We start from the raw sequence: 26,505 nt of genomic DNA, 5'->3' as shown, positions 1-26,505 counted from the left end.
CCACTTTGCTCTGCTTCTTCAAGATTGTTTTGTCTGTCCTGGGCCCCTTGCACTTCCATATGAATTTTGGGATAAGTTTTTCAATTTTTGCAAAGAATTCAGCTGGAAATTTGATAGGGATTCCACTGAATTTGTAAATCACTTTGGGGAGTCTTAACATTTTTAACAATATTGTCTACCATTCCATCAACATGAGATGTCTTCCATATATGTAGATCTTTTAAAATGTTTTGGTGATACTTCAAAATATTCAATGTACAAATCTTGTAAATTTTTGTTAAATGTATCTCTCATTTTATTTTTAATGCTGTTGTAAATGGAAAGTCTGAGCTTCTTGAGGTAGGACTATATATCAATTTGTTTATTTCTAGGATTTCTACGCAGCAACTACCCTAGGTTTATATTTGCAACATAAATCTATGCACAACTCTTCCCACCCCCATGTTATAAGAAACCAAGACCCAGGTTAAGCTACCTGAACACCTATGTGGAAGTGAGAAATGAGATCCTTGTGTGGGGCTTTGTGAAGATGATACTGAGAGCTTATTTAGGATGGCTTCATTTTAATTTCTTTTAAACAACACTTTCGGTGTAGTCAGATATATTAAGAACATGCCCTTTTGATGTGCAGAGGAGCTAAGACTATTATCAAATAATTTCTAGAGAGAGTGTTGTACTTGAAATCTAATTTGCATCAATCTTTGAAGATTTATGTTTCAGGAGCTTTGACTAAAGAACACCTGTCTTTATTCATTAGTGACAATTAAATGCTCAAGCAACATGTAATAGTCTGAGAAACTGCCCCCGCCCCGTAGTGCTGGGTGGCTGCAGCTGTAACCGGAGACAGCGCTTACCTTTCCCAGTATGCTTGTGCTGATCCGCTCAAAGCGGTTCGTCCAAAAGTGTGTCTGTAGTCTGTTGGACATAGCCATAAAACATTGAGTTAAGGTTGCTGGAATGCATTATATTATTATTAATAATAAGTAAGCACATATTGAGTGCTTACTGTATGTTGGGAATTGTCCCTCAGCCTCACATGAATATTATTTCTCTTAAAATCTCACATATTTTCTTGTTATTCTCACTTTACAGATAAGGAGACTGAGAATTAAGTCTTCTCTCTTTGGGTGGAGCTCATTATCAATGACGGTAAGTTGTAAGGAAAAAGATACTGATTCATCCTGAGAAAACATTTTTCTGAGAGTCAGCAGTGAAGAAGGTGGACACTGAAGAAGGTGATCATTGTTCGATTGAGACAAGCCCCGGGTTGTACGGAGTCAGCATCCCTGTCCTGGACACAGCCAGTGTAGAGCTGTGTGGTGGGTGAGGCGGCGATGCCGCGCAGGGAAAGCAGATGCCGGGCCATTGGGCTGTGCTCAGGCCCGGTGGGGCTTTCTCCTAAGGGCAGTGGACAGTCATTGACAGATTTTAAGTAGGGGAGTGGGGTGCTCTCGTAGATCACTTTTGTCTTGTAGAATGCTTAGAAACATTTAGAAGGCTCAGCTGGAGGTGATGTGATGAGTCAGATTAGGGTGGCTGCCAGGTGTAGGAGTGTAGAATTTTCAAGTGGTTTTCAGTCCCAGTTTTGTGACTCAGTAGCCGTGTCACTTTGGATGATGCACTCAAGGAAGAGAAACAATTTATCTAATCAATAAATGCAGTGATGTACTGACCTCCCAGGACTGCTGTGGAGATCCAGTGAGATAACGTGTGCACAGTGTGCAGCATGGTACCCAGCACAGTGTCAGTGCTGAGTGAGTGCCAGTGAGTATCTGTTAGGACTGGTGTGGGTGGTTGGACTCGGTGACTGAGGAAATCTGGGCCCTGAATGAGGGGTCCAGTCACATCTGTGAGTGATGGGCCTGAGCTGGGAGAGGCAGAGAGATCTTGCCCCTCGACCAGGGGCCCTGGGCAGGACGGCTATGGGAGGAGCATCATGAAGTCAGCTCTTTGCAGGTGGAGTTGGAGTTGCCCTTGCGACATCTAAGTGCAGTGTCACGAGCTCAAAGAGGAGGTCTGGGCCCAGGCTGTGAATTTTCCTATAATCTTAATCCCTGAGGACGCTGAGGTAGTGATCACTGAACGTGAAGACATACTTTACAGGACAAGTGAATAGTAGTATCATCTCTGTCATCAAAGCTCACGTCTCTTTATTCATCACCCACTTTGCTAATTGGGTACTTACAGAGCTCACTTCACCGTCCTCCCATGGGCTCAGGCTCCACAGTAAAGAGCTGGTGAGCCTCCCTCCTTTCCAGAAGACGACACATTTTGCTGGTAGACTTCTGTACCTCGCCAGACTTAGAATTTTAGTTTGTTGATTTAATTCTATTTTCTATTAGCCATCTCCTGACAAGAGAGACGTTTTACCTCATGGTCATATTTCAAATAGCTGTTACTGAGAATTGCTGATCTGATCCATAGAGTAACTATTATATTAACCTTGTAGAGTACTTATCATTTTTCTGTCTTTGCCCTTTAATTTTGTTTGCCCTTTCTCTATCCTATTTGGGGCCTTAATTTTTTTTAATTAAAAGATGTCTGTTTGCAGTTAAGAAAAAAAAAGAAAAAATACACATGATAGCTAAACATAGAAAATATCTAGTGTGTTTTCTGTCTGGCAATGGAGGGTTGTAGAAACTTGTGAAAACCTTCATTACACAAGTTTCTTAAAATGCGGATTAAGAAATAAAACCTTCCTTCCTCATCTTTCAAGCTGCACAGCTAATTGTCAAGAAACTGAGGGGAAATCCTCAGAAGCCAAGACAAACCAGAAAGCAGGGATTCTGGGTGATACATGAGCCTTAGAAGCCCTGGGGTGCCTGTTGGCTCCTGTACTGAATTTCAGTTGCCTTGACAGTAGAGCAGGAGGTGAGCCCGAAGCCTCTCACACTGGGAGTTGGATGACTGATCATATGTAAGGCCAAGCCCATTCCGAGAAGCATGGTTTACTAAAGGGTGAACTAGGAAAAAAAATTCCTCAAGGCAAGACAGTAAGGAAAGTCAATTTTGTTGGAAGAGGGGAAAAATAACAAATCCAAAGTAAGGATATAGTTTAAAGCTCTTCTGGCATGAGAGTGACCACAAACTCCTGGCAGAGAAGCACAGCTACTCCTGGAATGAGAAGCTGTGGTTTGAATGAATCAGTGAGCAGCCATTCCGAAAAAGGCCTCCAGAGTCTTGTGGATCAAGATACTGGACGGCAAACACCTCTCTTCCAAGGTCTCATTCAAATAACTGGAAATGTTTTAAAGGAAAGAAGACATAATCATAGTTCTATTTATTAACATTACTATATGCTAGGAATTCAGAGGTGACTATGGAGTTGACTCCTCATTTATGGACCTTACTTTCTCTTTGGGGAGAAAAACTGACATAGTTGGGGAGCTTGGTAGAGGGAGGTGTTAGTCTGTTGCAATTAGCCAGGAGAGGATATTAAGAAAGCAGTGAAGGGTGGGTGAACTTTTTAGCTGAGGACAGACAGTCTTGTTCAGTTGGCTTTTAATTGCAAGCTCAATGAGCTGTCACTGGAGGGAATAGATATTTCGGAGGATGGACTTAGCTCAGGCCTCTTTAGAATGGACACGTGAAACTGGAGAAAGACAGTCAAATCTGTGCAGACATTAAAGTTCACTTGAACATGCTCCATCCCTGAGCCAAAGATAGGACAAATATGCAGCAGTTCTTAAGGACAGAGGAGTGGTTTCTAAGATTCTCCAAGAATGAATCCCAGGGAAACGGGATGGCCAGTTGTCAAACTGTGACTTTGCTCTTTGGACGGTGTACCCACCAAGGGTATTGGACTTTTATAAGTTTCCATTTCTCTTTAATACACGTCAGGTGATTAGGACGTGGGCACAAGTATTTGACACCTTGTCGAGGCGACATTGGTTACCTGCCTAGAAGCACGGGCACTGCTATGGCTGCGTCATACATCTTGCCGCCCATCCCGTTCCCCGGCTCAGTGATCACGGCAGAGTGGTCCCTTGTTTACCTGTCCGTTTCCTCTGTGACATCATAACCCATGAAAATACCGGAGCATATTAACGTGGTTTTCTTAAATTCAAAGGAACAGAACAAATATGGAGTCAGATTTGTTTTTTCCTACTTCAGTAGTGCCATGGAGAAGGCAGTTTGGGCAGCTGTTTCTAGGGCCCTAGAGGCTTTCTCTCTCAGCCTCTGGGCACCTTTATTGAAAACCCTTCATAGCTGTCTGGAGTGCTGTAAAACCACTCCGCCTGTTTTGCCCTGAAGATGTGTTCAGTTTATAACTCATCTCTACTCCTTGGAAAACAACTCAATAAAAACTCAGTTGATTTTCCACCAGCCATGGGCAGGGGTGGGGGATAACTTGTTATTATTTCATAAAATAAAAATAACAACAATAATAATAATAGTAATAGTAATAATAATAATAAATAATAATAATAAAAGAATTCTTAAAATAGCATTGGGCACATTGGAGAGAGTCAATAAATGCTTCCTGGCTTAAGTCAAAATGATGACTCAGTGATTCCATGGCTGCTGTATTTGCTGAGCTAATTACTCCTTTGCTCCATTACACATTTTTTTTTAACTGAAAAAGAAATACATGCAAATGGTTAAAAAAAATTCAAACAGAGCACAAAACTACACAAGTGAAAGAAGTTTTCCCTCATCCTCTGTTCTTCCAGCCCTCCCTGGAGATGCCACTGTTTACTGTCCTTTGTGTGCATTTCCAGATATGCTATGCACATTCCCAAATATGTATGTAAATTCCTTTAAAGTTTTAGTTATTTTTAACTTAAAGGGATTTAAATCCTCAAGTGGCTTCTGCCCGGTTAATAGAACAGAACAAATCTGACTGCATATTAGATCTTTTCATTTGACTTAAACCCTATGCTCTGTCTCCTAGGCTTCATCTTGCTTGTAAAACAATGTTGCTTAGAGCCTGAAATATACAGGAGAGCCTATTCTGAAGGCTCTGAACTTTAAGGATATTTAACACTTTTTCATTCATAAAAAGATAACAAATTACAGAATAGAAAATAACGTTTGTTTTGTTGGAGGTTTACAGAGATTTGACCCAGGCAGATAGCTGCAAGAACAAAGGATTCTAACAACAAGGAATTCCTACACCAGGAAGATTGCAACAACCAAGCACGTAGGAAAGGAGCCTGAATTCTGACTTGGGGAGATGGTTTTCCAGGACATTAGTTTGCCATCTAGGTCTACAGAGACTTGCTATTCCTTGCCCCAACACCTGGTCTCCCAACTTATTGGCCTGTCCTGCACTGAGGAGAATGAATTTGGACTCGGTAACACTCCTATCTACCTAGCAAGCAGGGCACTGGAACTGAGTGTTATGGAAACAACAGGCCAGCCAAGAAACAAGCACCACTGGGAGGGTTGGAGTACTCAGATTTATTATGCCGGCGGGCTCAGAGGGGCTTCTGCTCCGAAGTTCTGAGGAACTCCAAGACATGCACATGAGGTTTTAAAGGGTTAATTACAAGTAAGGGGTATTAGCCAATAAGGCTCAAACAACAAAAAGCAAGGAATCAGTACACTGGAGCTTATCAACTTGTAATAGATCACGTTAGTGACACCTGTTGAGGTTGGATTTACGAGTTAGCTTGTTAGACCAGTAAACTGACACTAAACTTCAGATTTACGACTTAGCCCAGCAGAATTTAGATCAGTAAACGGACACTTATCACACTTAGATTTGTGACTTAGCTTGTTAGCCCAGCTGGGCTTTTCCTTTACATGAGGATAGCTCTCCCACACCCAGGGAACTACTGTGAGCCCTTGATGGTTCCACTAGGGTGGGGTGTGGTTTACCCAGGAGGGATGGGGACTGTGCACCAACACTCAGGCAGTCTGCTCTGTCTGGGGCTCTGATCTTGTACCACCCCGCTCCCCGCCAGCCCAACACATGGGAGAGTGGAACTAAGGCAAGATCATGCCTGCCTGTTTCCCAGCGTGTAAAAGGGGAATAGGTACTCTTCCCAAGGTAGTTCTGAGCGACAACACCTGCGGGTGCTTGGTTCCCAGAGCAACAGAAAACCCAGCTCCGCGTGGGGGCAACGGGTGTGATACCCATAGGGGTTCTAAAGAAGCATCGGATGGAGGCCTGGATCAGAGAGGTAAAACATGTGCTGCGGGCCTTGAAGGGTAACAGAATGGTACAGAGGCAGGACTGCCGCCTCCTTTGGGGTGCCCCCAGAGGCAAATCTTTTTCTCTGCATCTCCGCTACGACCCTCCCCTCTCCAGATCCATCCCTTTTCTCTGCTCTTCAGGTCCATCTGTCTCCCTCCACTTTTCCCCTCCTCTCCTCCCCCTCCCATCTTCTTCCTCCCTCGCTGCCCCACCTTCTCTAGCAGAACCCAGAGTGGATCGCTGGCCCTCCTGCTCATGGGCAGTTGGTGCCAGCTGGACCGCGGGTTGGAAGCTCCAGCTCCGAGCCGGGGATCGGACCTAAAGGCTTCTCAGCTCTGTCGACCGGTAGGTCTTTAGCTCCTGCCCGGGGCCGGGGCCTCTGGCTGTGGAAGTGCAAGGTGGGGGGCTCCCGGGAAAGGGGTCAGGCGGCTGCGGGAGGGCGGTCGGCATGTCACAGCCCCCCAGGGCGCCAGTCAGCCTGTGTTCAGCTGAATTGCTCTGGCCAGACCCCTCTGCCCGCGCCACCTACCCCGGCGCCCCGGCCACACCTGTCCATGGCCAGGTGTGCACCTGCAGCCTCTCACCCAGCCGGGCTCCCCTCAGTCCGTGGCTGGCGTCCCCTTCCTCTCTCCCGCCCGCGAGTCCTCTCCTCCCGGGCTGCCTCTCCTCGGCCGCCGGCCCGTCCCCGCCCCTGGGCGGGCTGTGTCCCGGGCGGGTGGGGTCTGCGGACCCGAACGTGGGCAGGCGGCTGGGGCTGGGGCTGGCCTCCGAGCGGGGCTGCAGCCCGCGTTTCCACCAACCCCCTCCCCCCCGCTTTCCCTGCCCCGCGACCCCGGGGCTGCCCTGCTCTTCCTTTCCTGCACCCTGAGGACAAGCTCAGCGACGTGGGCGCTGCTCCCTGGGCTGAGAGCCTCCGGCTGTAAAGCGCAGCTTCTGGTGGAGTCGGGAAAGTGGATCCTCAGTGCTGAGCGAGCTTCTGTCTCCTCCCTCAGTGTTTCTGCCCCAGGTAAGTACCTTGAACACTTTCAGGAGTTATGATGGCGGTGCTTGTTGATGTCACGTGTTTTTATAGTGCCAGGGATTACAGTGTTGAAATCAGGGCTTGGTTCAGTTAAAAATGAGCTGAAGTCATGAGGCTGTGACATGCTCCTTCCTTCCCACTCCCAGTGTGAAACGTGTAACCGTCGATTTTAAAAAGATAGTTACAGTCCCTAACTAGCCCAGCCCATCTAGGGTGCGTTAACAGGAACAGCACCACCAGAGGCGTTGGAGACCCAGGGACATTGCAGTCCTAAAGAGCTCCTGGCACAGTTTGGTTTGTTTTGGTTTTTTGTTTTTCTTAAATCGTGGGGCAGACTAGTAGTATAGAGGGAAAAATAATTGTCAAGAAATATTTTTTCATATAACAGCTTTATTGTGATATTGTTCACACACCATGAAGTCCATCCATTTAAATGGTACAATTCAGCAACTTTTAGCATATTCACAGTGGTGCAACAATTATTATTCCAGAACGTTTTCATCACATCACAAAAACCAGTGAAAATGAGTGACATACCCACCCCTCCTCAGTGGTGTTTCTAAAGAAGTTTCATGCCTATTCCTGACCATAAAATAACTTGTTACATTCCATGAAATATCTGGTAGGAATTCTAAACAGAATTGCAATGAATCTGTGTATCAAAACAGGAAGAATTAATGTCTTTATGGCATAAATTTCTTCTACCCATGAATATAACTGGGACTGTATCTTTTCATCTCTCCAGAGCCTGGCCCATGGGAAGTCCTCACTAATTGTTGGGCTTGTGAATGATGAGATTCTATACATCGTTAGTTGCTACTGTAGCCTTTCACAGAAGAGAAAAGTAACCTCAAGAAGCCAAGTGACTGTCTGATGGTCAGAAAGGGTGACAGCCAGTGCTGGAGAGATCCAGTGGACTTGGTGCTTGCAACCAGGATTCTCCAGCACCTACAGATAAGGGGATTACAGTATTCTTTTTTTTTTCTTAATGGCGTTGCTTTAATTTTTAATTATTTTTTAAATTTATTTTTTATTGAAGTGTAGTCAATTTACAATGTTAGTTTCAGGTGTACAGCAGAGATTCAGTTATAAACATATGCATATGTATCTACATATGTTTTAGATTGTTTTTAGTAGAACTCATTACAAGAAATTGAATATAGTTCCCTGTGCTATATAGTAGGTCCTTGTCATTTATTTTATATTTATTAATGTGTATCTGTTAATCTCCCCTTTCCTGCCTGCTAAGCACAGTTTGCTTTCTATGTCCATGAGTCCATTTCTAGCAGCACCGTTTTTCCTAGTAAAATATGCTCTTTGGCTGCTTTCAGTTTCAGTAATTCCATGTTATCTGTGAGCGCTTTTCTTCTGGTGGCCTTTATGTGGTTTGCACACGTGGTAATAGAGATCTGTATTTGGGAGAACTCCAGGCCCCGTGTAGTCCCTGGTACAGAGTGCCCACTGAGTTGATGCTTGAACTGGGAAAAAAACATAGTAAATGTTGGAATTTCCACTATGGTTGAGACTTCCAGTTTTCTGTAACCTGTTTAGTCCACCTTATTATTGGCTGCCCCCATACTGGGTAATATGGTGGAATTTCATGGTATAGTGGTTTAAAGACAGGGCCTTGTATGCTTCTTCTCTTTCCGTTTTCTAACACTCATTCTCCTGGGTCTCCCAGATCCTCCCCCAGCAGTGCCCAGGGCTGGCATGATGCTGCGCTGAAGCAATATTTTTTAATGAGGCCCTTTCCTCATCTCTTCTGACCCTCCGTTTCTTTCTCTGCACAATGAGGGCTTAGACTAGATAAGTGCTTTTCAGTTTCTTTTAAAGCCATGTTTCCTTTGAGAAACAGAAAATGCAAATCTCTCCTCCCATCCCAACACTTTAGATTTTGTTACGTCCTGCAAGGAGTGACGTAGCTCTTTGTGGAAAATTGATGTTATTGTGATTCCAGGTGGCACAGAAAATACTCTTCAGAGATTTATTGCAGGGAGAGGGCAGAAAAGGGGCAGTATGTCACACTTTCTAGTGTGAGCACAGGAGCAGGGGCTTGGATTTAAATATGGTGTCTGTCGTGTCCTCTCTTTAATCTTGCACAATGTGACAAACCTCTCTACCTCAGTTTCTTGATGTGTCAAGTTGGGGTGATAATATTTTAAGGCTTTTGTGAAACATTATACACATAATCTATTTGTGTCTCAGTAGAAACAAGACCTGCAAGGGATTCAGGGATTTAAAAAAAAAAAAATCTTGCCCATAGCACTAAGCCGCTGTGTATTTTAAATTTCCTGGAGGGTGATGGTTGAGTCTAAAGTCCATCATGGGACAGGTGGCCCATATTTCTCTATGTCCCAGATTGGCCCCTCCTCCCCAGTCCTCTTCCTCATTCCAGGATGAATTTCCCTAGTAAATTTACACAGAGGTCTTGTGGAAATGGCTTTTCATTTTATTGTTTCACCAAGAAGGGCTGCCATCATGATCTCTGTGGTCAGATTTTGAAGGGCTGCCATCTTGATGTCCAGTCAGGTGAAGGCTATGCAATTGGGAGTTTCTATTTAATAAAAAGAAAAAAATTACAAATAAAAAATTAGAACAAGGGTGGTGACAGGGGCTCTTGGAAGTGAGCACCATTAGCTTTGTTAGCTTCAGTTGCAGTGGCCTCTTGCCACGAGGACCCATCCTCTTGCTCTGAATTTGGAGGGACCTGTGGGTTCAGTGGGAATGTTAACTGAGTGTATCTCATGTGCTGGGCATCGTCCTATTTTTTCTGTGTGTTCCTTTTTTGAGACAGTGAGCACATTTAACCTCAATAGCTTCTTTAAAAAAGTAGAAATTTTATTTTGAGATATAATGTAGATTCCCATGTAGTTGTAAGAGATAATATGGAGAGGGCCTATGGACCCTTTTCCCAGTTTTCCTTAATGGTTCCATCTTGCAAAGTTGGGGTACGATTCATTACTTACACCCTAACAATTTGATGTTTGTGTTATTGCCATCATTTCTATTCACGATTAAACTGGGGCTTAGAGAAGCACACACGCCTGCCCAGGTCACCCACATGGTTAGTGTAGAGACGGGTGGAACGTGGGCTTGGGATTTCTAATCAGTACCATTATGATGGTCTGTGGCAGGGAGCAGCATTCATTTTGCTTGTTTATTCATTCATTCAACAAACATTTATTGAGTAAACTCTGTGGGTCAGATGCTTTCATAGGGTTATCTGATTCTTCAGCAGTACTGAGAATCAGGTAATATTTACTTTTTTTTAAATCTGAGAAAATTAGCTCTGAGAGGTTATTACCCCCCGAAGGAAATATAGCTCATAAAGGAGGGATAGTAAATTTGTATTCACCACTTTTTATGCAGTTGGTACCCTAGGCATTTTACATTTGCAAACTTCCATAATCCAGATATATTCTTGTAAGGCAAGGATTTTTTTTTAATTGAAATATAGTCAAGTTTACAATGTTGTGTCAATTGCAAGGTGTTTTTTGAATTTTGAATTAAAAAGTATTTTTTGAGGAGGGTAATTAGGTTTATTTATTTGTTTCATTTATTAAAATGAGGTACGGGGACCTCGTACATGATAAGCATGTGCTCTACCACTGAACTGTACCCTCCTCCCCAAGGCAAGTTTTCTTATCCATTATTCTGCAGCTTAGGGGTTCAATTAAATTGGAATTGAAATCCACATCTTTTGCTCCTACTGTTGTCCTTTTCTTTATATTCTGCTGAAGGGGGTTTCGGAAAGCAGTTCCTTTTTTCATTTCTTTATTCCGCATTTTTGAGCAGTGACTTTGCATCAGGGCCTTGCTAGGTGCTTTGAAACAGAAAACAAGAAATGACCCTTCTCTGCAGGGGCAGGAAGCCTAGACCAAAAGCTGGGTAAAGAGATCCGAGCTACGGTTACCATGTGCAGGCTCTGAAGGACAAATTGTACCCCTGGATTTGCTTGGGCTTCCCCTGCCTTCTGGCTGGTACACACCAGGTCACCGCAACCCAGAGGCGCCCACAGCACACAGCACAATATTTACCTCGATCTCCTCTCCCCTCTCGGCAGGGCCTGCAACATGAGCATTCCTGACTACATGCAGTGTGCTGAGGACTATGAGACTCTTCCCGTGGTGGTCAAACCAGTGGGGATCATCTCAGGGGAGAATTTCTTTTGCATCTATAAGCGAATCTCCTTGGTGAGCCAGATCAGCCCGTGCAGCTCCCAGGGCGCACTCTGTACGCACTACAGGCAGCACTATGCGACCAAGAATGAATGGAGCGTCTTCCAGACACACCGCACGGTCGTGGGCCTTGTTACCATTACCGACTGCCTCTCGGCCAAGGCCTTCGAGAAGCTCCACGTGCAGAGGAGCTGTATTGCATCACGCTTAATGACTCTCAGCTCTTTGTCTTTGTGCTGCATGGGGAGGTAAGCCAAGCAGCCGCGCACCGACGTGGCCTTCAATCTACGAGAACTGCAGGGTGGTGGAGAAGAGGATCGAGGATTTAACTGAGTCACTCATCATCTTGCTCAAGTCCAAGTGGCTGGATGGGGCCCCTGACAAGCCTGGGGACAAGATCCCACTCCTCTGCATGCCGTTTGAGAAGGAGGACTTCATGGGACTGGACACAGACAGCAGGTAAGTTTACCTGGAGGCCAGTCCACCCTGGCTGTGTGCCGGGTTTCTTCTCTCCATCCAGAAAGGGTTCAGCAAGGAATTGGACTCTTTTATATCCAAGGGGGGAGGGAGGTGCAGCCCGCCGGTTTACAGACATTTAAAAGTGAATCCGCCTTTGTTTCAGAGAGATCCTTTTAGTGATAGTGTTAGAGTACTTACTCCTGCTTTTCAGCCAGGACCCTGGTGGGACCCCTGGAGTTGCTGTTCAATAGAGTAGCCACAGCCACTGTGCTAGGAGCACTGGGGAGGAGGCTGTCTGAGCTGAGATGTGCTGTAGTTCAAATGCACATGAGACGCTGAGGCTTGTCTACTAAAAGCATATAAACTATCTTGTTACTTCCTCTATTGATTACATGTCAAAATGATAGTATTTTACATACAGTAGATTATGTAAGATATGTTCTTAAAATCAGTTTCTAGTACTTGTTTTTTGTTTGTTGGTTTGTTTCTTTGTTTACCGTTTTAAATGTGGCAACTGGGAAACTTTCTTTACATGGCTCTCATTTCATTTCTGTTGGGCAGCGTTTCCTGGGACAGTCTCATCCCTTTGCTTATAGATGAGATGCTGAATCCCGAGAGGCAGAACGAGGCGCTGGTTGAGCTGGCTTGGAGCCAGTGTCTCCTGCCTCCCAGGCTCAGCACCTGTTCGGCTCAGGCCCTCTCTTCCTGCCCGACAGGCAGCATGCCATGTTAGGACATCAGAAACACCGCCAGGGACCTCCGAATGAACTCCTTATGCAGGGAAAGGCGTATCACGGAGTATGGGAAAGAGCAGAGAAATGTTCATCCTCACTTTTTCCCTGTGATTAAGTCAACGGCCCCACTTTGCCTCGGAATTACAGACGAGCTCTTCTGGGCTGCCTAACCCCCCAACTTCTGCTCTGTTTCCCCGTGTATCTATTGTGCTGTCCCTAGGGCAGAAGACGGTGAGATGCCTTTGCCGAGAGGTGGTCCCCCTTTGCTGGGGAGAGTGAGGGAATTTGTGTCCCCCCGGCATACGGCCTCGGTCTTTGAGTCTGGAGAGGGCTCATGGCGGTCCCACAGGTGATGGTCGGACGACCTGGCACGTGCTGCCGGGCCCGCTGTGGAGGCGGTGCTCTGTGATTCTTGAAATTAACTAAGATCAGATTCTACTTTCTGGTTGTTGGGAAGTTGGAGGAGAAGATGCCAGAGAATTGATAAAAAGAATATCCAGATCAGCCCTGTGAGTGATAGGCAAGAGGACCCGAGTCCCACCTGCGTGAGGTGCCTAGCGGGCTCTGGATGAATTTCCTGTTCCTCCGGAACATGCTTAAGGAAGGGGCAAGGCATGTCGTGGCCATGATCTGTTCTTGTCCTCACAGGGCCCTGTGATCTACATGCCCGCGCTCCCCATCTGCTCCTTGGAGATGAAGTGTCAGGTTTAGGAGCCTGGGCACTGCTGAGGGCACAGCTGCCAGCACCGGGCTACACCGAGGCTGGCTCTGTTCACCTCACATGTCACCTCCTGCTGATCCCCAAGGCGTCAGTCAAGGTAGGTGCATCGGTGCAAAATAAGCAGGGACCAACTTCTCCCCCTGGACAGACTGGTGGGTGAGCAGTGGAAGCCTGGAGCCCTGCCCCTGCCCCCTGGCCAGTGCCTCCTCTTGTCACAGGAGGCACTGGTGACATTTTTGCTCAGCAACTGCTTGGCTCTGGGTCTGCGGACCCACCAGAGAATTCCTGCTTGTTTTTGCCTTTTGAAGTCTGCCCTTGGGATTTGGAGGAGTACCTGGATATGTGCTTAGCCCATAGTGGTTGACACAGTCACCATTGTTTACCGAGAACCTCGTGTACCAGGCATGGCTCCCGGCATCAAAATATAGCAGCGCATTAAATCTCCCTCCTGGTGCGTCTGTCTGTTTTGGTACCGTAAGGTCTCAGCCAGCATCTTAACGTCATTGAGATAACGCGGCCAGTGAGCTAGGGTCTAGCACGTTCTCCTCCAATCACTTTTACTCCATTGTTGCTTTTACTATTCCGCAGACATTAATTTTTTAAACAATGCTTTGGTGCAGGAACAGAGCCTAATTCTCTCCTGCTACTCTTGGTGGAAGTGCATAAAACTGTCCAGCCTGAAATGTGACTACAATTTGTAGCTTAAGACCTGCCTAGACCCATGTATGTGGAGTTTTGGTTAGGGGCGCTGACCACGTTGGGGTCCCCCGGCAGCGCCGCTCCCCTCAGGCCCCTGCTCTCCCTGGAGCAGGAGGTGAGGTTGGGTCTCACCATCCCCGCGTCCCTGGCCTCACACACTCACGTAAATTCTTGTACGTGCTGTCAAAGTCATTTTTGTTCTTGTGTGTTTCTAATTTTCTCTTGTTCCTCTTTTCCTTTTTCTTTATTCCTGTTTCTCTTGTACTGCCCTGTGAGCATGTTGTTGCGTCTGAAAATGTGGGCTGTGCACACCCTGCATTGGAAATAGCTAGATCGCCCTCCGTGCTGTCTCCATCGCTTTAAAAAGCAAAAAATTAACAGCTGCCTTAATCCATGTATTATTCTTGTCATCTTTTTATTTTCTAATTTTTTTTAGCACATCACCCACTGGTGTTTGATACCTCTTAAAATCCTTGCTTTAAGGAACCAGTTTGGTCCTCCTTATATTTGGTGACAAATGGGCCCTTATTAAATTTGTTTCATTGTTTTGAAGAAGTGAGATGCGAATTCATTTAGGCGGCTGCTGAGGGATGTTTTTCATGGAGTATTTAAACTTGTAAAGTCAAATTCTGCAGCATCTTGCTACATTCCTTCTTTTACACAAACGTGCTTGGCACTCGGTTCCTGGCTGTCGCTGTGTGACGTGCGTGAAGGCGCTGCCTGGCCGGCGGTCACTGGTGAGGGAGTGGCAGGCTCGGGGGTGAGCAGCTGTTGGAGGAAGCAGTCACCGTTTTGTTATTTAATTTTTTTTTTTTTTGCATTTTACTTCCCGTGCCATTTACTTTACTTTGCCTTCACAAAGAGGCAGAAGTTGGTCTAAAATCCATGCCACTCTTTTGTTCCCTTTACGAGGCTGGTTTATCTGAGTATCAGGACAACATGTCCTTCTCCTAAGTAGCTGGCTCACCTGGATCTGGTGGACATAGGGACTGCTAATGGGGACCGTAGCTTCCACCCTGCTCCAGCCAGTGGGCATTCAGTGCCGGGTCTGTGGTTTGCCTCAGCAGCCGTGCAGGCCTCCCTGCACCGGCCTTTACTTTTAACCCATGTTGGCAGTAAATAGCTGACTCCGTGTCTGTTGCAGCTGACGTCCACCTCTGTCGGCCTTGTCGTTAGTTTGCGGTAGTGAGTCTCCAACACCCCAGTCAACTGTGAAGGAAGATGCTTTGGCCGACCTAGGACCTTAGATTCTCACCCCCACCATGGTTCATCTCACCCGGTGAAAGTGTTTGGCCACCACCATCATGCTGACCATGAGGCCTTGTTTCTCCTTTCATGCACTGGTCCAAATGTGGACACTTCATTTTTCACTGAATTTGTCTCGCTTCAGACAAGAGAGAATATCTGAAGGAGTCCATCACATTGTGGGTGGGGAACAGATCAGAAGTACATGTCGCAAGTAGAAGGAGTCTAGTCTGTCCGGGTTGGCAAATGCAGGCTGGGATCTGTGATGGCCGGGCTATGCCCTGGACACAGGCCTTTCCCGTGGCTCCCGAAAGCCCAGGGGTCGGAGTGAGAACAGCCTGGCCTGGGATCCTCCATCCTCGTCTGCTTACTGACAACTGTGTCTGCTAATTATGAGCTCCCCCACACCTCGGGCCCTTCAAATCTCAGACCACGGGAGAACATTGAGTCCCTTCTCCTGGGCCTCCTTTGTGAGAATACAGTGCCTTCTGAGGTCACCAGTGGCAGGAGATGCCTCCCCCTCCAGGGAGCACCCTTTGGAGGACTGTGACTCAGTGCACCATGCTGTGAGCTTGTGGGGTTCCGGCCGTGGTCCCTGCAGAACCAGACTTGAGATGGGCTTAGTGACGGATATAACAGGACTGAATCCAGGGCCGGGCTTGGGGGAGGGAACAGTGGAAATTGAATGTGACCTCAAACACATAGGTGGGTGCTGGGGCTATTACTAAAATGGGGTGTCTGGGAGGTACCTGCCAGGAATCGAATTCCAGAGTAAATGGCGGACATGAGGCATTTTTAAGATGCCATTTGTCATCCAAGTTAGGACTTCAAAGAGGCACTCGGGTCTATGGCCCTGGGGCTCAGGTGAAGGAGCCAGACAAGAGGTACACGTTGGGAGTCGTCATTCTTAGCTGGCATTTACAGACGCGCATGTGAATTAGATCATCTTGAGAGCTGCAGACTGAGGCTGAGGGGGGGCAGGTCTGTGCCTGGGTTGGAGGAAAGCCCAGATCATGCAGCTTTCGTGTGTCAGTCTGCGGCGTTTGCGATTTTCAGACTAATGCCATTTATCCTTAAGGGGCCGGGGGTTGGGCAGGGCCAGCCTGGAAGAAATCTGAAAGGAGGGTCGTGGCCACATGTGTGTCTTGGGAAGATGCAGAGTCTGCAGGGTCCGGGAGGGTAGACTTCTAAGAAGCTGGAGTTGGATTGGGGAGAAAGTAGACACACTCACCTGTGAGGGAGGGAGGGAGTCCTTGGGAGTCGCCACCCTACTGGACTCGCTTTCAAATGAACAGAATGCAATCAGACAGAGGATCTGAGGTGACAATAGATGGGCACTGGGAGGGGAGCCAACCTGGAGAATGGTGCGTGCAAAGTTCTGGAATACTCTCCCTGAAAATTTGAGTTAAAAATACCCAGACTCTTAAGAACATTGATAGTGACTGGGGTGGAGGCAGTTGTTTTTCTGGCCTCCTAAGGGTAATGCATGTATTCAGGGATACACAGAAGATTCGGGCAGTATTTTCCAGGGGTTTGATCCTTACCAGGGGGAACAGTGCAAGTTTAAAGGGGAGAAGGGCAGCGGACGGAAGCTAGTCAGTCCCCGTGTCAGGTACCAGTCGGCAGCCCTACTTGCGTGTTGCATTCTCATCCATGCCTCACAGGTGGGCGATGGCAGCTCCCTTTTGCGGATTGGGAAGCCTTCTCAGAGGGGTTAAGGAATTAGTCCGTTTAGCGGCTATTAAATGCTGTAGCAGGATTCAAGCAGGGCCTTGTCAGACTTCAACGGCATGTTTTCTCTACTAATTCCGGTACCTCTCTGTTGTACCTGGATTGGTGAATTGGGTCAGTTTTGGAGCCTTTCACAAATAATACGATGTAAGTGTCTCAGGACAGTTTCACAAAGCTCAGTGTTCTTTGATGGTTCAGAAGCACCGCAGTGATTTTCGCCCCACAGAGGTAAGGTCTTACTCCTTTGACGATGACGTGGTTGCAAATGACGTACAGGTGCAAAACCAGACTTAGCAGCTTCTGAAGGGAAACTCTCCAGTTCTCCCTTGATAGGCTTTCTTCCACGGGATGTAACTGCTGCAGCATAGGCCTGAGCTTTCCATATGGAGTGAGGGTTTGATAACCAAAGTTAGCATAAAACAGTCAGATGAAGAAAATCGACGTTGACAATTTATATTTGGGTTACATTAGTGAAGATATTCTATCAGTTAATGACCCATATATCGAATGAAATTGAGTACAGAACATTGCAATTCTTACTTTTTATTTAGAGTTCTCTTACAGAGTAAGGTTGCCTGCTTTGGAACATCAGCTCCACCACCACAGCACCTATCAGTGTGTTGGTGTGATTGCATTTACGCAGTGAATGTAATCTGGGCTTCCTCAGCCCCAAACACTCCAGTGCAGAATCACGGGCTGTAGCCATCTCTTAGTCACGCAAATACTTCTAAAATTATATGATGCCAGAAAAGAAAGAAGAGGGAGAGAGAGATTGCCTTTATCAAAGTTCCTTTCTATTCTAACTGCAAACTGTTGTTGAACAGCTCTGGTTTCCTTTGGATATGAATATATACATTTCTTTGCATGTAACCCGTGTTTTGGACTAGAACACCAATCTCTTGCTGTCCACAAGCCACAAAAATAGTAGCCAAATTGCACAGGTGTGAAATAGCTTATACTTTTTTCTGAGAAAGTATCCTTGAATTTGGGACTTGGGCTGTGATTTTTGCTTTTTGCTTCCCCCATCCCTCTTGTAATCTCTCACTCCTTCCCACGTGGCCCCCAAGAGTTCGTGGTTTCAAAGGAGTGGGCAAAAACCCAGTTGGTCACCATGTACTGTTGCTATAGATGGAGCCCTGCCAAGACCTAAAGGACATTATCAGAGAGGACTTCCTGGAAGAAATGGGCTCTACATTCAATCTTGAGGACAGAGTAAGTGTCAGCCAGGAGAACGAGTCAAGAGTGTGGCTCAGGTGACAGGTGCAGCCCGGGCAGAGGCCTGGAGGATTGTGGGGTGGGGACCTGGGGAGAGTGTCCTGTGTGGTCCAGGGTGGAGTGTTCCCCTGCTTGGGAGGACCTTGGAGAGAGCCTGGGGTGAAGGGCTTTGGAAGACGTTGGGTTTTATTTGAACAGACACTGGAGGCAGTGAAGGGTGTCAGCAGGAAGTGACCCTCAGGAAAGGTACTTCTGCTTTTGCTTCTGATATTCTACAGACAGAAGGGTCGGGACGGGCGAGAGCAGGTCTGTCTGTCCCTTTGAGACCCACCCCGTCATTCATTTATTCATAACACGCGCACTTCTGTGTGTCTAGGGGAGAGTGGGTGGACCCACATTAGTAAGCAAAATGTATTTGCTTCTTGTGAGCTTAGCAGTGTCAGAAGTTGACTTAGCCTAGAATGTTCTAGGAATAGAGGAACAAGTTGCGGAGGTTGGAGGGAGGGAAGTCTTCCTTGGGAAACAATCAAAATGAGCCTGGAGGTAAGTGGGAAGTAGGAGCAGGACAGGGGGTCCCTGAGGTCACTGGGGACCTGGAAACTGGGTTGAGGCTGGGTAAGCAGTGTCGGGGGCGGTGCTAGAATTCCACCAGGGAGCCTCTGAAGGGTTTGAAGTGGGGTGATATAATCAACTTTGTGATTTGGGAAGGCTGCCGTTGCTCTGTGTGTGTGTGTGTGTAGCGGGGAAGAGGGGGAGGGTGCCACCAACTGGGGGGGCCACTAAAACACCATTCACAGGCTGGGAGAGGGGCGCCAGGGCTGCTTGGGGACGGCTGGGGCAGTGTGGATGCCGGATTTCCTTATGGGGAGGGCTTGTTATGTGGGTCGCCCGAGAGGCGACTTTTGGCTGGAAGAAAAGGGATGGAGGCTGCCAGGTGGACTTTCCTCTTCTCTCCTTCGCTGCCTTGTGTGATGATCTTAGCTTAGCCAACTTTTGGAACAGAAGAGCTAAGTTCCAGGGTAGCCCAGGACTTTGTTGAGCTGGTTCGAGTGAGATCTGATAGGATTTAGATTTCTGTTCAGATCTGCATGTTCACTTAGCTAGAAACCTCCCGTCATTTCGATTTCCATGGGGTATTTATTCTTGATAAAGATTGCTTTCTTGGTGAGAGGAAATTTAATACAGCTGTTGTCTTTCTCAAAAAAATCATATCTTTAAAGAAATTTAATATTCCAAAGAATAGCAAAATTTAAAAATGATAAAGTAAGGCTTTGGTGTAGTTTCTTTGGTTTCTGAGCTAATGTGGAGTTAGAGACTTTGCATTACTTAATAGCACATCCTTAGTGAGCTGTTAGTGAGCACCCCAGGCCCCACCTCTCAAAACACCATTAAAGTTTGCTCTGAAATAGTGAGGTCATAAAGGTCTTGTTTGCAGAATTCAAACAGTTTGTTTATATTATGCAGCATAGCTCCATTTATAAAATAATAATAGGTTCAAAATTAAGAAAGTGGAAGATAATTGATATTTTTAAAGCTGAAACATAAACTTTCTTGTGATAATGTTGCAACTGGAAATTTTGAAAAGAAAAGTCCTACTGTAATATCATCTACGTGGAATTCATATATGACTTCCACATTTGAAAAGTAACGGCGCAGTGGTTTTAGAAGTCAGGAGCATTCCAACTCAGATACTGGCATTGATGGTTGCTGGTTTTCAATGGAAGAGCCTAAATTTGCCTTCTTAGCATTTTTTTTTTTTTCTTTGTAGTGAGAGGGCTGAGTAGTGCTTTGCCAGCATTAGTTTGGGGCAATTTGAGGGCAGATGACGTGTAGCAGCAGTGAGATATTTCCATGCGTTTAATTTTCCGGACATCACCAGGGCACATGTGGGGTTTGTGCATGCAGGCTGGGATGCTGCAGGACTCCCTAATCCATCACCGTTATGTTCTGGAGCTGCTCCGGTTAGTGAATAAATTTCTGTGCCTTGGAGATAAAGTGGTCTGATGCAAATGATCAGATATGTAGTTAAAGTGCTATTACTTGAAATAAGAGAAACCTAGAAATATGGCTCTAACAATACAGGATGAGGGAGGAGATTTGGCTGAGCTGCGTGCAGTGGGGAGTCTTCTCAGGTGACTCCCACGCCGTGATTCCTGCCAAAATCCGCCCCAGTCCTGCACGGTTTTCCTGCCGAAGCAAGCATGCACTTTGCTCAGAAACGCACTGAATTTCCTTGCGCCTTTGTTTGTGGGCTTTTTTTTGAAAGCACATCTTGCCCTTTGCTTAAATGCCATCCCTGCAAGTCGCCTCATACACTCATCCTTCTGGACCTTGTCCATACATAGCTGCTGAATGGATGAACAGAATGTAGAATCTCAATTTAGTGAAATATTATTCAGACGTAAGAGTGAATAAAAAAGGAAAAGAGGAAAATGAAAAAGGCCACCTCTTCTGGGAAGTCCACTCTGACTGCTCAACCCGCCATTTTCCCTTTGAAACACAATCACTTAAGCTCCACTCTACTCTTTTTGATAGTACTTACAACACTCTAATAAACTTATCGTTTTCAAAAAATAAAAGAGATGCTGATACCACTTCAACATGGACGAGCCTTGACAAGAGCATGTTAAGTGAAAGGGAGCAGACACACACGGCCACATACTGTTGACTTCAGTGATCTGAAATGCCCAGAATAGGCACATGCAGAGGCGGAGAGCAGGTGATGGTTGCAAAGGGCTAGGTGGAGGGGGGTTAGGGAGTGACTGCTAGTGACAGGGGGATTCTTTTGGGGTGATGAAGTGTTCTGGAAATAGATGGTGATGAGGGCTGCACAACCGTGAGTGTGCAGAAGACTGCTGAGCGCTATCCCTGGGAGTGCCTGTGTTTGGGGGCGGCTTTATTTTCTTCTCACCCTGCACTCTGAAGAGACATCTTGTGCAGTGGCCTTTCTACTAGTGTGAGTGGTGAGAATCAGAGACTTTGCAGAGTCTTGTTTCTTTTACCCCCGCTGCTGAGTGTAGGCAAAATAAATTTAAGCCTGAGAAAGTGCTCCATCTGCAGAAATGTATTTCAGTTTTGCATGGTGTAAAAATCTTGAGAGCTTTTTAATTGTTGAGGACAGTCTGTGGGGGGAAATAGCCCGTGAAGCCTTGGGGAGACCTGGAAAAGCCGCGCTTCCCTCCCTGACACGGGTGGAGTATTCACCCCAGTTCAGGCAGTGAAGGGCCCAGACCCGTGAGCGGAGTTGACAATCGTGAATATTTACGTGTATCCGCTGCTTCATCTTGGATATTAATTTCAAGCTGAGTCAGTTTGTGGCGGCAGCCTCATCCTACATCAGGAATTTATAGTATCTGCTCTTTGAGGTGAAGACCTGACAGATTTTATTATTTAACAGTCTCCCTTGAATTGATATCTCAGATTCCTTTGTCAAAAGCAAAACAGCAGAAATACAGACGTAATTTAATGCCAATATGACCTGGAAAGGGTTTAGTCTCTGTGCCTCAGTGGCCTTATCTGCGGGTGGGGATGATGATAACAGTGTTTCCCTCAGAGTGGCTGGTGAGCGGAGAGTGAGGAGCACAAAGGGAGGACTTACAGGAGATGCTCATGAATGACTGAATTTAGTGCTCTCAGCCTGTTGAGGCCTCAGGGGCAGAGATGTCAGAACAGAGCATTCCTAGCCAGAGCTAGATCCGTGTTGGCAGCTGTTGTGATCAGTATCACAACTGTGGGTTATCAGGTAGTTTTAAGACTTGGTAATATGAATTCATGAATAATGTTAGAAGACTAGACATCTCAGATTCAGTTTACATAGTTCTCAAGATTTCCTCTGAGAAATGGATGGTTTATTCCACATCTTAAATCTGAGATGAGTCTCTAAAAAATTTCTGTATTCCTCCATCATTTTGCTTTAATTTTCCATTTCTTAAAAAAAAAAATTTTTAAATTGAGTTAGTGGGGACTGAACTGAGGGCCTCATGCATGCTAAGCACATACTCTCCCAAATGAGGTATAATCTCCCCCCTGATTTTTTTTAAAATTTACTTTCTTAGTATTCAGAGGTTAGAGGCCTCTAATTCTTTTTCTGGAGACTTGTCCATGAACCTGTAAATCTATTATTAATGGACAAAACTTTGTTTATTAAAAAAATGAATAGAATATTCTGCAATCCATCCAAAAGGAAATGTTCATTGGCTTAAAATGTTTCTCCTTTAAGGTGATTTCTCCTTTTTGGTCTAGCTGAATTTATTAACAGATATCCTCATCATCATAATGACCAAACTCGCTCTGAGTGGACACCTCCCTAAGGCTAAAATACTTTCCTCATGTTTTACTTCATAGCATGTGTTTGACGGTAGGTATCAGTGTCTCCTTTTTTGCAGCTGAGGGATTGAGAGATGGAGCAGCTTGTCCCAAATCACATGCAGCTGGCGGTGGCTAGCTCGGTGCTGGAACCCAGGCTGCACAGGATGCATTCTTAATTGCTTCTCTAATCAGCCTCCCGTTGAGTGGTTACCCGAACACCTGTGACTCCATAAATGGCCGATTTTAGTGATCTCAGCCTGATGAGGCCTTCAAAGGGGAGACACCAATGAGAATGTGAGACATAGTGACATAAATTAAAATTGTACATTTTCACAGATGTTTAATTCTCAGGTAGTGGCATAAAAAGTTAATTTTTATGTATTTTAGTGCTCTGTAAGCACTAAAAACAAAACATTAAAAATAATTATAGTGCAAATGAGAAGGGGGCTTTGAAAGTCCAACCACTGCTGATGATGTTAATTGTTTTTCTCTAGTGGCCCTTATTGACAAAAATACTTACAAAGACTGAATTGGTTTTATGTAGTCTTAATATGGAAGAAAAGATTGTCAATGAATATTTTAAGAAAATCTTCACTCTTTTCTTTCCTGATGATTTATATATAAGTTGTTTTCATGGCTTAAGTACATTTCCTCATTTGTGAAATTTGAGTAATATCGTTTAAGTTTTCTGACTGTGAGAGTTAGTAGCCTTGTATACAAAGAACTCAAGAGGTGCTTAGTAAAAATGTGCTGTCACAATGACAGATATTTTAGAAGGATCAACTCTGAATACTAAAGAGGGTGGCTTATTACTGATGCATATTTAATATGTATATATATGATATATATGAATATGGCTTAAAGTAACAAGGATTCATTTATTTTTTAGTGCACTATGAAGTTTTAATGAAATCTGTATCATTCTAGTGAGACAGGGACTAGTTAAATTGCCTTAAACAGACGACCTTGAAGATTATTTACACAGAATGTGTATTGTTAGAACTCAGATGTCATGTTGCCGTGTAACCATCCACTCAGACATTTAAATTCGTTGGATTCTGACATCCACATTGATCATTTTCAGGGAATAAGCTTCTCTCTTTTGTGATTAAAGAAAATTTTGATCTTTTTTCCTGCACTCTTAACAGGTTTAAAATATCAAAACATTGATTTGATATGTAACTTTTTTAATAGAGACAATAAAGCTCATGTTGTTTTATTATGTAAATAAATGTTTTTGTATTTCAACAAACGTATGATTTCCTGGATTTTGAGAAGTATGTTGCAAGATACTTAGATAACCTACTTTCGGAAAAATACAGACGCGGCTTTTATGAATATAGGCCTAGTACAAATCTGTTCGTTTTTGCTACAGTGCAAGACATGAGGCCTAGGAGAGATTTGCTGCCGATTGCAAGGAGGACAGGTCCCATGTCTCAGTCTCCCCTCCTGTAAAATGAAGTGGCTGGACTGGATTCTTTCCTCTTCTAAGATGAGTTTCCATGAGCCTGTGTCTTTTGTTTATATTCAGGAGTATTAGCAATATCAGATTAAATACTGAGTTACCCTCGCTTCCCCCGAAGCAAAGTGCAGTATGTGCTACAGAAGCTTTTAGTTATCTGATTCTCGTTTCTGATCCTACAGGCAATTTTGTGTTGCATGCTTCCTGGCAACCTGGAAGGTCTTTTTAGCCATAGGTGGCGCTTGTTGCACCATCTTACCGTCTTAATTTTCCTGTTTGTTAAAGAAGGCTTAAACAACGTTATTTTGTTTTGATTTCTTTGCTTGATGATTCAGAATAGCACAATGTCCATTATGTCTGTCTACCTGGAAAAATTGTTCTGCTTATATTTTAGTTTTATTCTGTCATCTCGCTGTGAACATCTCAGACTTGCTGTGTAAACAATGGCAAAATCGGACTTTTCTTCCAGTGTTAGAAACCAGTGAGCCGGGAATTTATAAAACAGCTAGTAGCAGCCTCTGGAGCACCTTAAATCTGAAAAGTGTGCTGGTTTCCCTGAGTATTGACCCCGCTGCTGTGTGTTAATTGGTGGTAGGAGATTTGGTACATATAGGAAGGGGTGTAGTTTTTTGACTTGGGTTTGCGTGCACGCGCTGCCACTGAGCCATGTGAGCCTGAGTCAGTTCGTTCTGAGTTTTTCCCTCGTCTGAGAGATTGGGACGTTGGTATCTGCTTTGTAGAATTGTGAGAATTAGAAATTATGTAAAGTGTTTACCACAGTGGGTATGTCAAGAGGGCTCATAATCTTTAGCTGCTGTTTGGTGTGAAGCCATCATTTTATAGTCTTTGTCAATTACTAAGAAACAGGAAAACAAGAAATGCTGGCTTTATGATGAAAGATATTTGAGGAGGTTCGATAGTTCCTATACCCATAATTAAGCATCAGCAGAGTCAGAACTGTTACACAGTCACCCTGAACCAACGTTAAGCCACAGAATTTTTTGTTACTTCATATATGTTGGGGCCTAAGGGGATCCAATACTTATATGCATGTTGTCTCCAGCAGCCAACTGAGAGATGACACAAAAGAGTAGGCAGGCGATAAATGTCTTCTTTGTTACTGATGAAGCCACGTTCTCCATGAACTTCAGGGCTGTGGGAAAATGTGTGTAATGATACTGTGTCCCAGAATTAGAGACTCACACTGTCCCAGGTAACTCTGGGCCACAGCGAGCCTTCCCTTGAGAGGACCTGCCCCTTCATGCACAGGGCTGTCCTGACATGGAGCTGAGCATCCCAGGTGCTTCCCAATGGTGACCAACACTGGAGGGAAAGGTAGGGTTTCACATTCCCTGCTTGTCTCCCCGGACTCACACCTCACCCTGTTAGTGTGACGAGGGCTAGCTGTGATCCAGCGGCCAGGGGTATGAAGGGAGAAGCACTCTCCATGGCCCAGAGGAGTTGGGAGGAGGCATCACCTACCTAGTTTAAACAGGTGGTGGGATGGAATGGGAGGGTGCTCCCCAAGAGTTTATAAAAGGAGAAATAAGGATTTTCTTTGGGAATTATACTAGCCAGGAAACACATAATATTACTAGAAGGGAGACTTGTAAATCACTTTTATATTAAGTTGACATTTGTTGAACAACAAAAATGTGGTACATTCTTTTCTGAGAGTTTTACAGAAATGAATCCTTCAATCTTCTCAACAAGTGAGTAAGGAAGGATTGAATTTTATCCCAGTTTTACAGTGTGGAAATTTCGGCACGGAGAGGGTAAGTAAGTTGGCCAAGGTCACAGAGCTAGTAAGTGGCAGAGCTGGTATTTAAACCCTGGCTGTCTGGTTTTGAGGCTCCCAGAGATGGGCTTTGGGTGTTTAGAGGTATCTGCATCCCTGAATCTTTGTACCACTTTGCATCAGTTAGCCCAGAAAGGACAGGGAAAGGAGAGTTACACAGGTGCTCACTGTCATGTCTCGGCCACTGTCCACGAAGTGTGCACTGTGATTAGCGTTAATTATTTTCTAGGCAGTAGATCTTTTCGTATAACAGAAATTTAGTCCATTGAGTTAATCTACAAACCCTTCCTGCTCTGCTTCTGTCCATGGTTGCCACGTGACTGCCTGCCCGTGATTGGGCTGTGGAGGAGAAAATGTACTCATGGTTGAACTCTGATATTTCAGTCTGGTTCATAGTTTCACTTCTTCTGTTACATTAATAAGTTTCTGGTTTTCTTGCATCAGTGTGTCATGAGTTTGGTTAATGTGAAACCAGTCCATGGGAGCCCAGGGAAGCTAAAGGTATAATTTCTGAGCACACTGTTGCACTTCTACCCGTGCAAACCTGGCTGGAGGATGTCCGCCTTCCTCACTGATTTCTCCCAAGAGCAGGGTCCTCTCCCACCCCCGGATGTGAGGCTGGGAGCTCTATGAGTTGGCCAGTCGGTGGCCAAGTCCACCAACCAGAAAATGATGAAGTACCCGGAAGTGGGTTTAATAGAAGAAAAGGGCTTCCAGGTAGTCCGATGGGCTGTTCGAGTCCATTTGGTGAGAAGCTGTCCACTGTCTGTGGTTGAGCTGCTGCTTTGCTGT

The 26,505-nt window shown here is 45.3% G+C and overlaps 1 protein-coding gene across 47 annotated transcripts in view; it reads left to right on the top strand.

Annotated features, from left to right (window-relative positions):
• Nucleotides 1-26,505, top strand: part of LOC141576892 (uncharacterized) — a 195,064-nt gene that overhangs the window by 75,732 nt on the left and 92,827 nt on the right. For 29 of the 47 annotated variants that reach the window (XM_074360229.1, XM_074360225.1, XM_074360223.1 and 26 more), the window contains 4 exons: nucleotides 1,093-1,149; nucleotides 6,367-7,148; nucleotides 11,227-11,800; nucleotides 13,183-13,352. In XM_074360229.1, the coding sequence (XP_074216330.1) occupies nucleotides 1,093-1,149; nucleotides 6,367-7,065 (756 nt within the window). In that variant the 3' untranslated portion in view covers nucleotides 7,066-7,148; nucleotides 11,227-11,800; nucleotides 13,183-13,352. Of the gene's footprint in view, nucleotides 1-1,092; nucleotides 7,149-11,226; nucleotides 11,801-13,182; nucleotides 13,353-26,505 lie in introns of all 47 variants that reach the window. The other 18 variants (XM_074360258.1, XM_074360255.1, XM_074360254.1 and 15 more) reach the window with 3 other exon arrangements.

Source organism: Camelus bactrianus, unplaced genomic scaffold, assembly GCF_048773025.1.
Source record: "Camelus bactrianus isolate YW-2024 breed Bactrian camel unplaced genomic scaffold, ASM4877302v1 HiC_scaffold_43, whole genome shotgun sequence".
Taxonomy (NCBI): domain Eukaryota; kingdom Metazoa; phylum Chordata; class Mammalia; order Artiodactyla; family Camelidae; genus Camelus; species Camelus bactrianus.
Note: the sequence above shows the minus strand (reverse complement) of the source record. Positions and strands in the feature narration are given on the sequence as shown.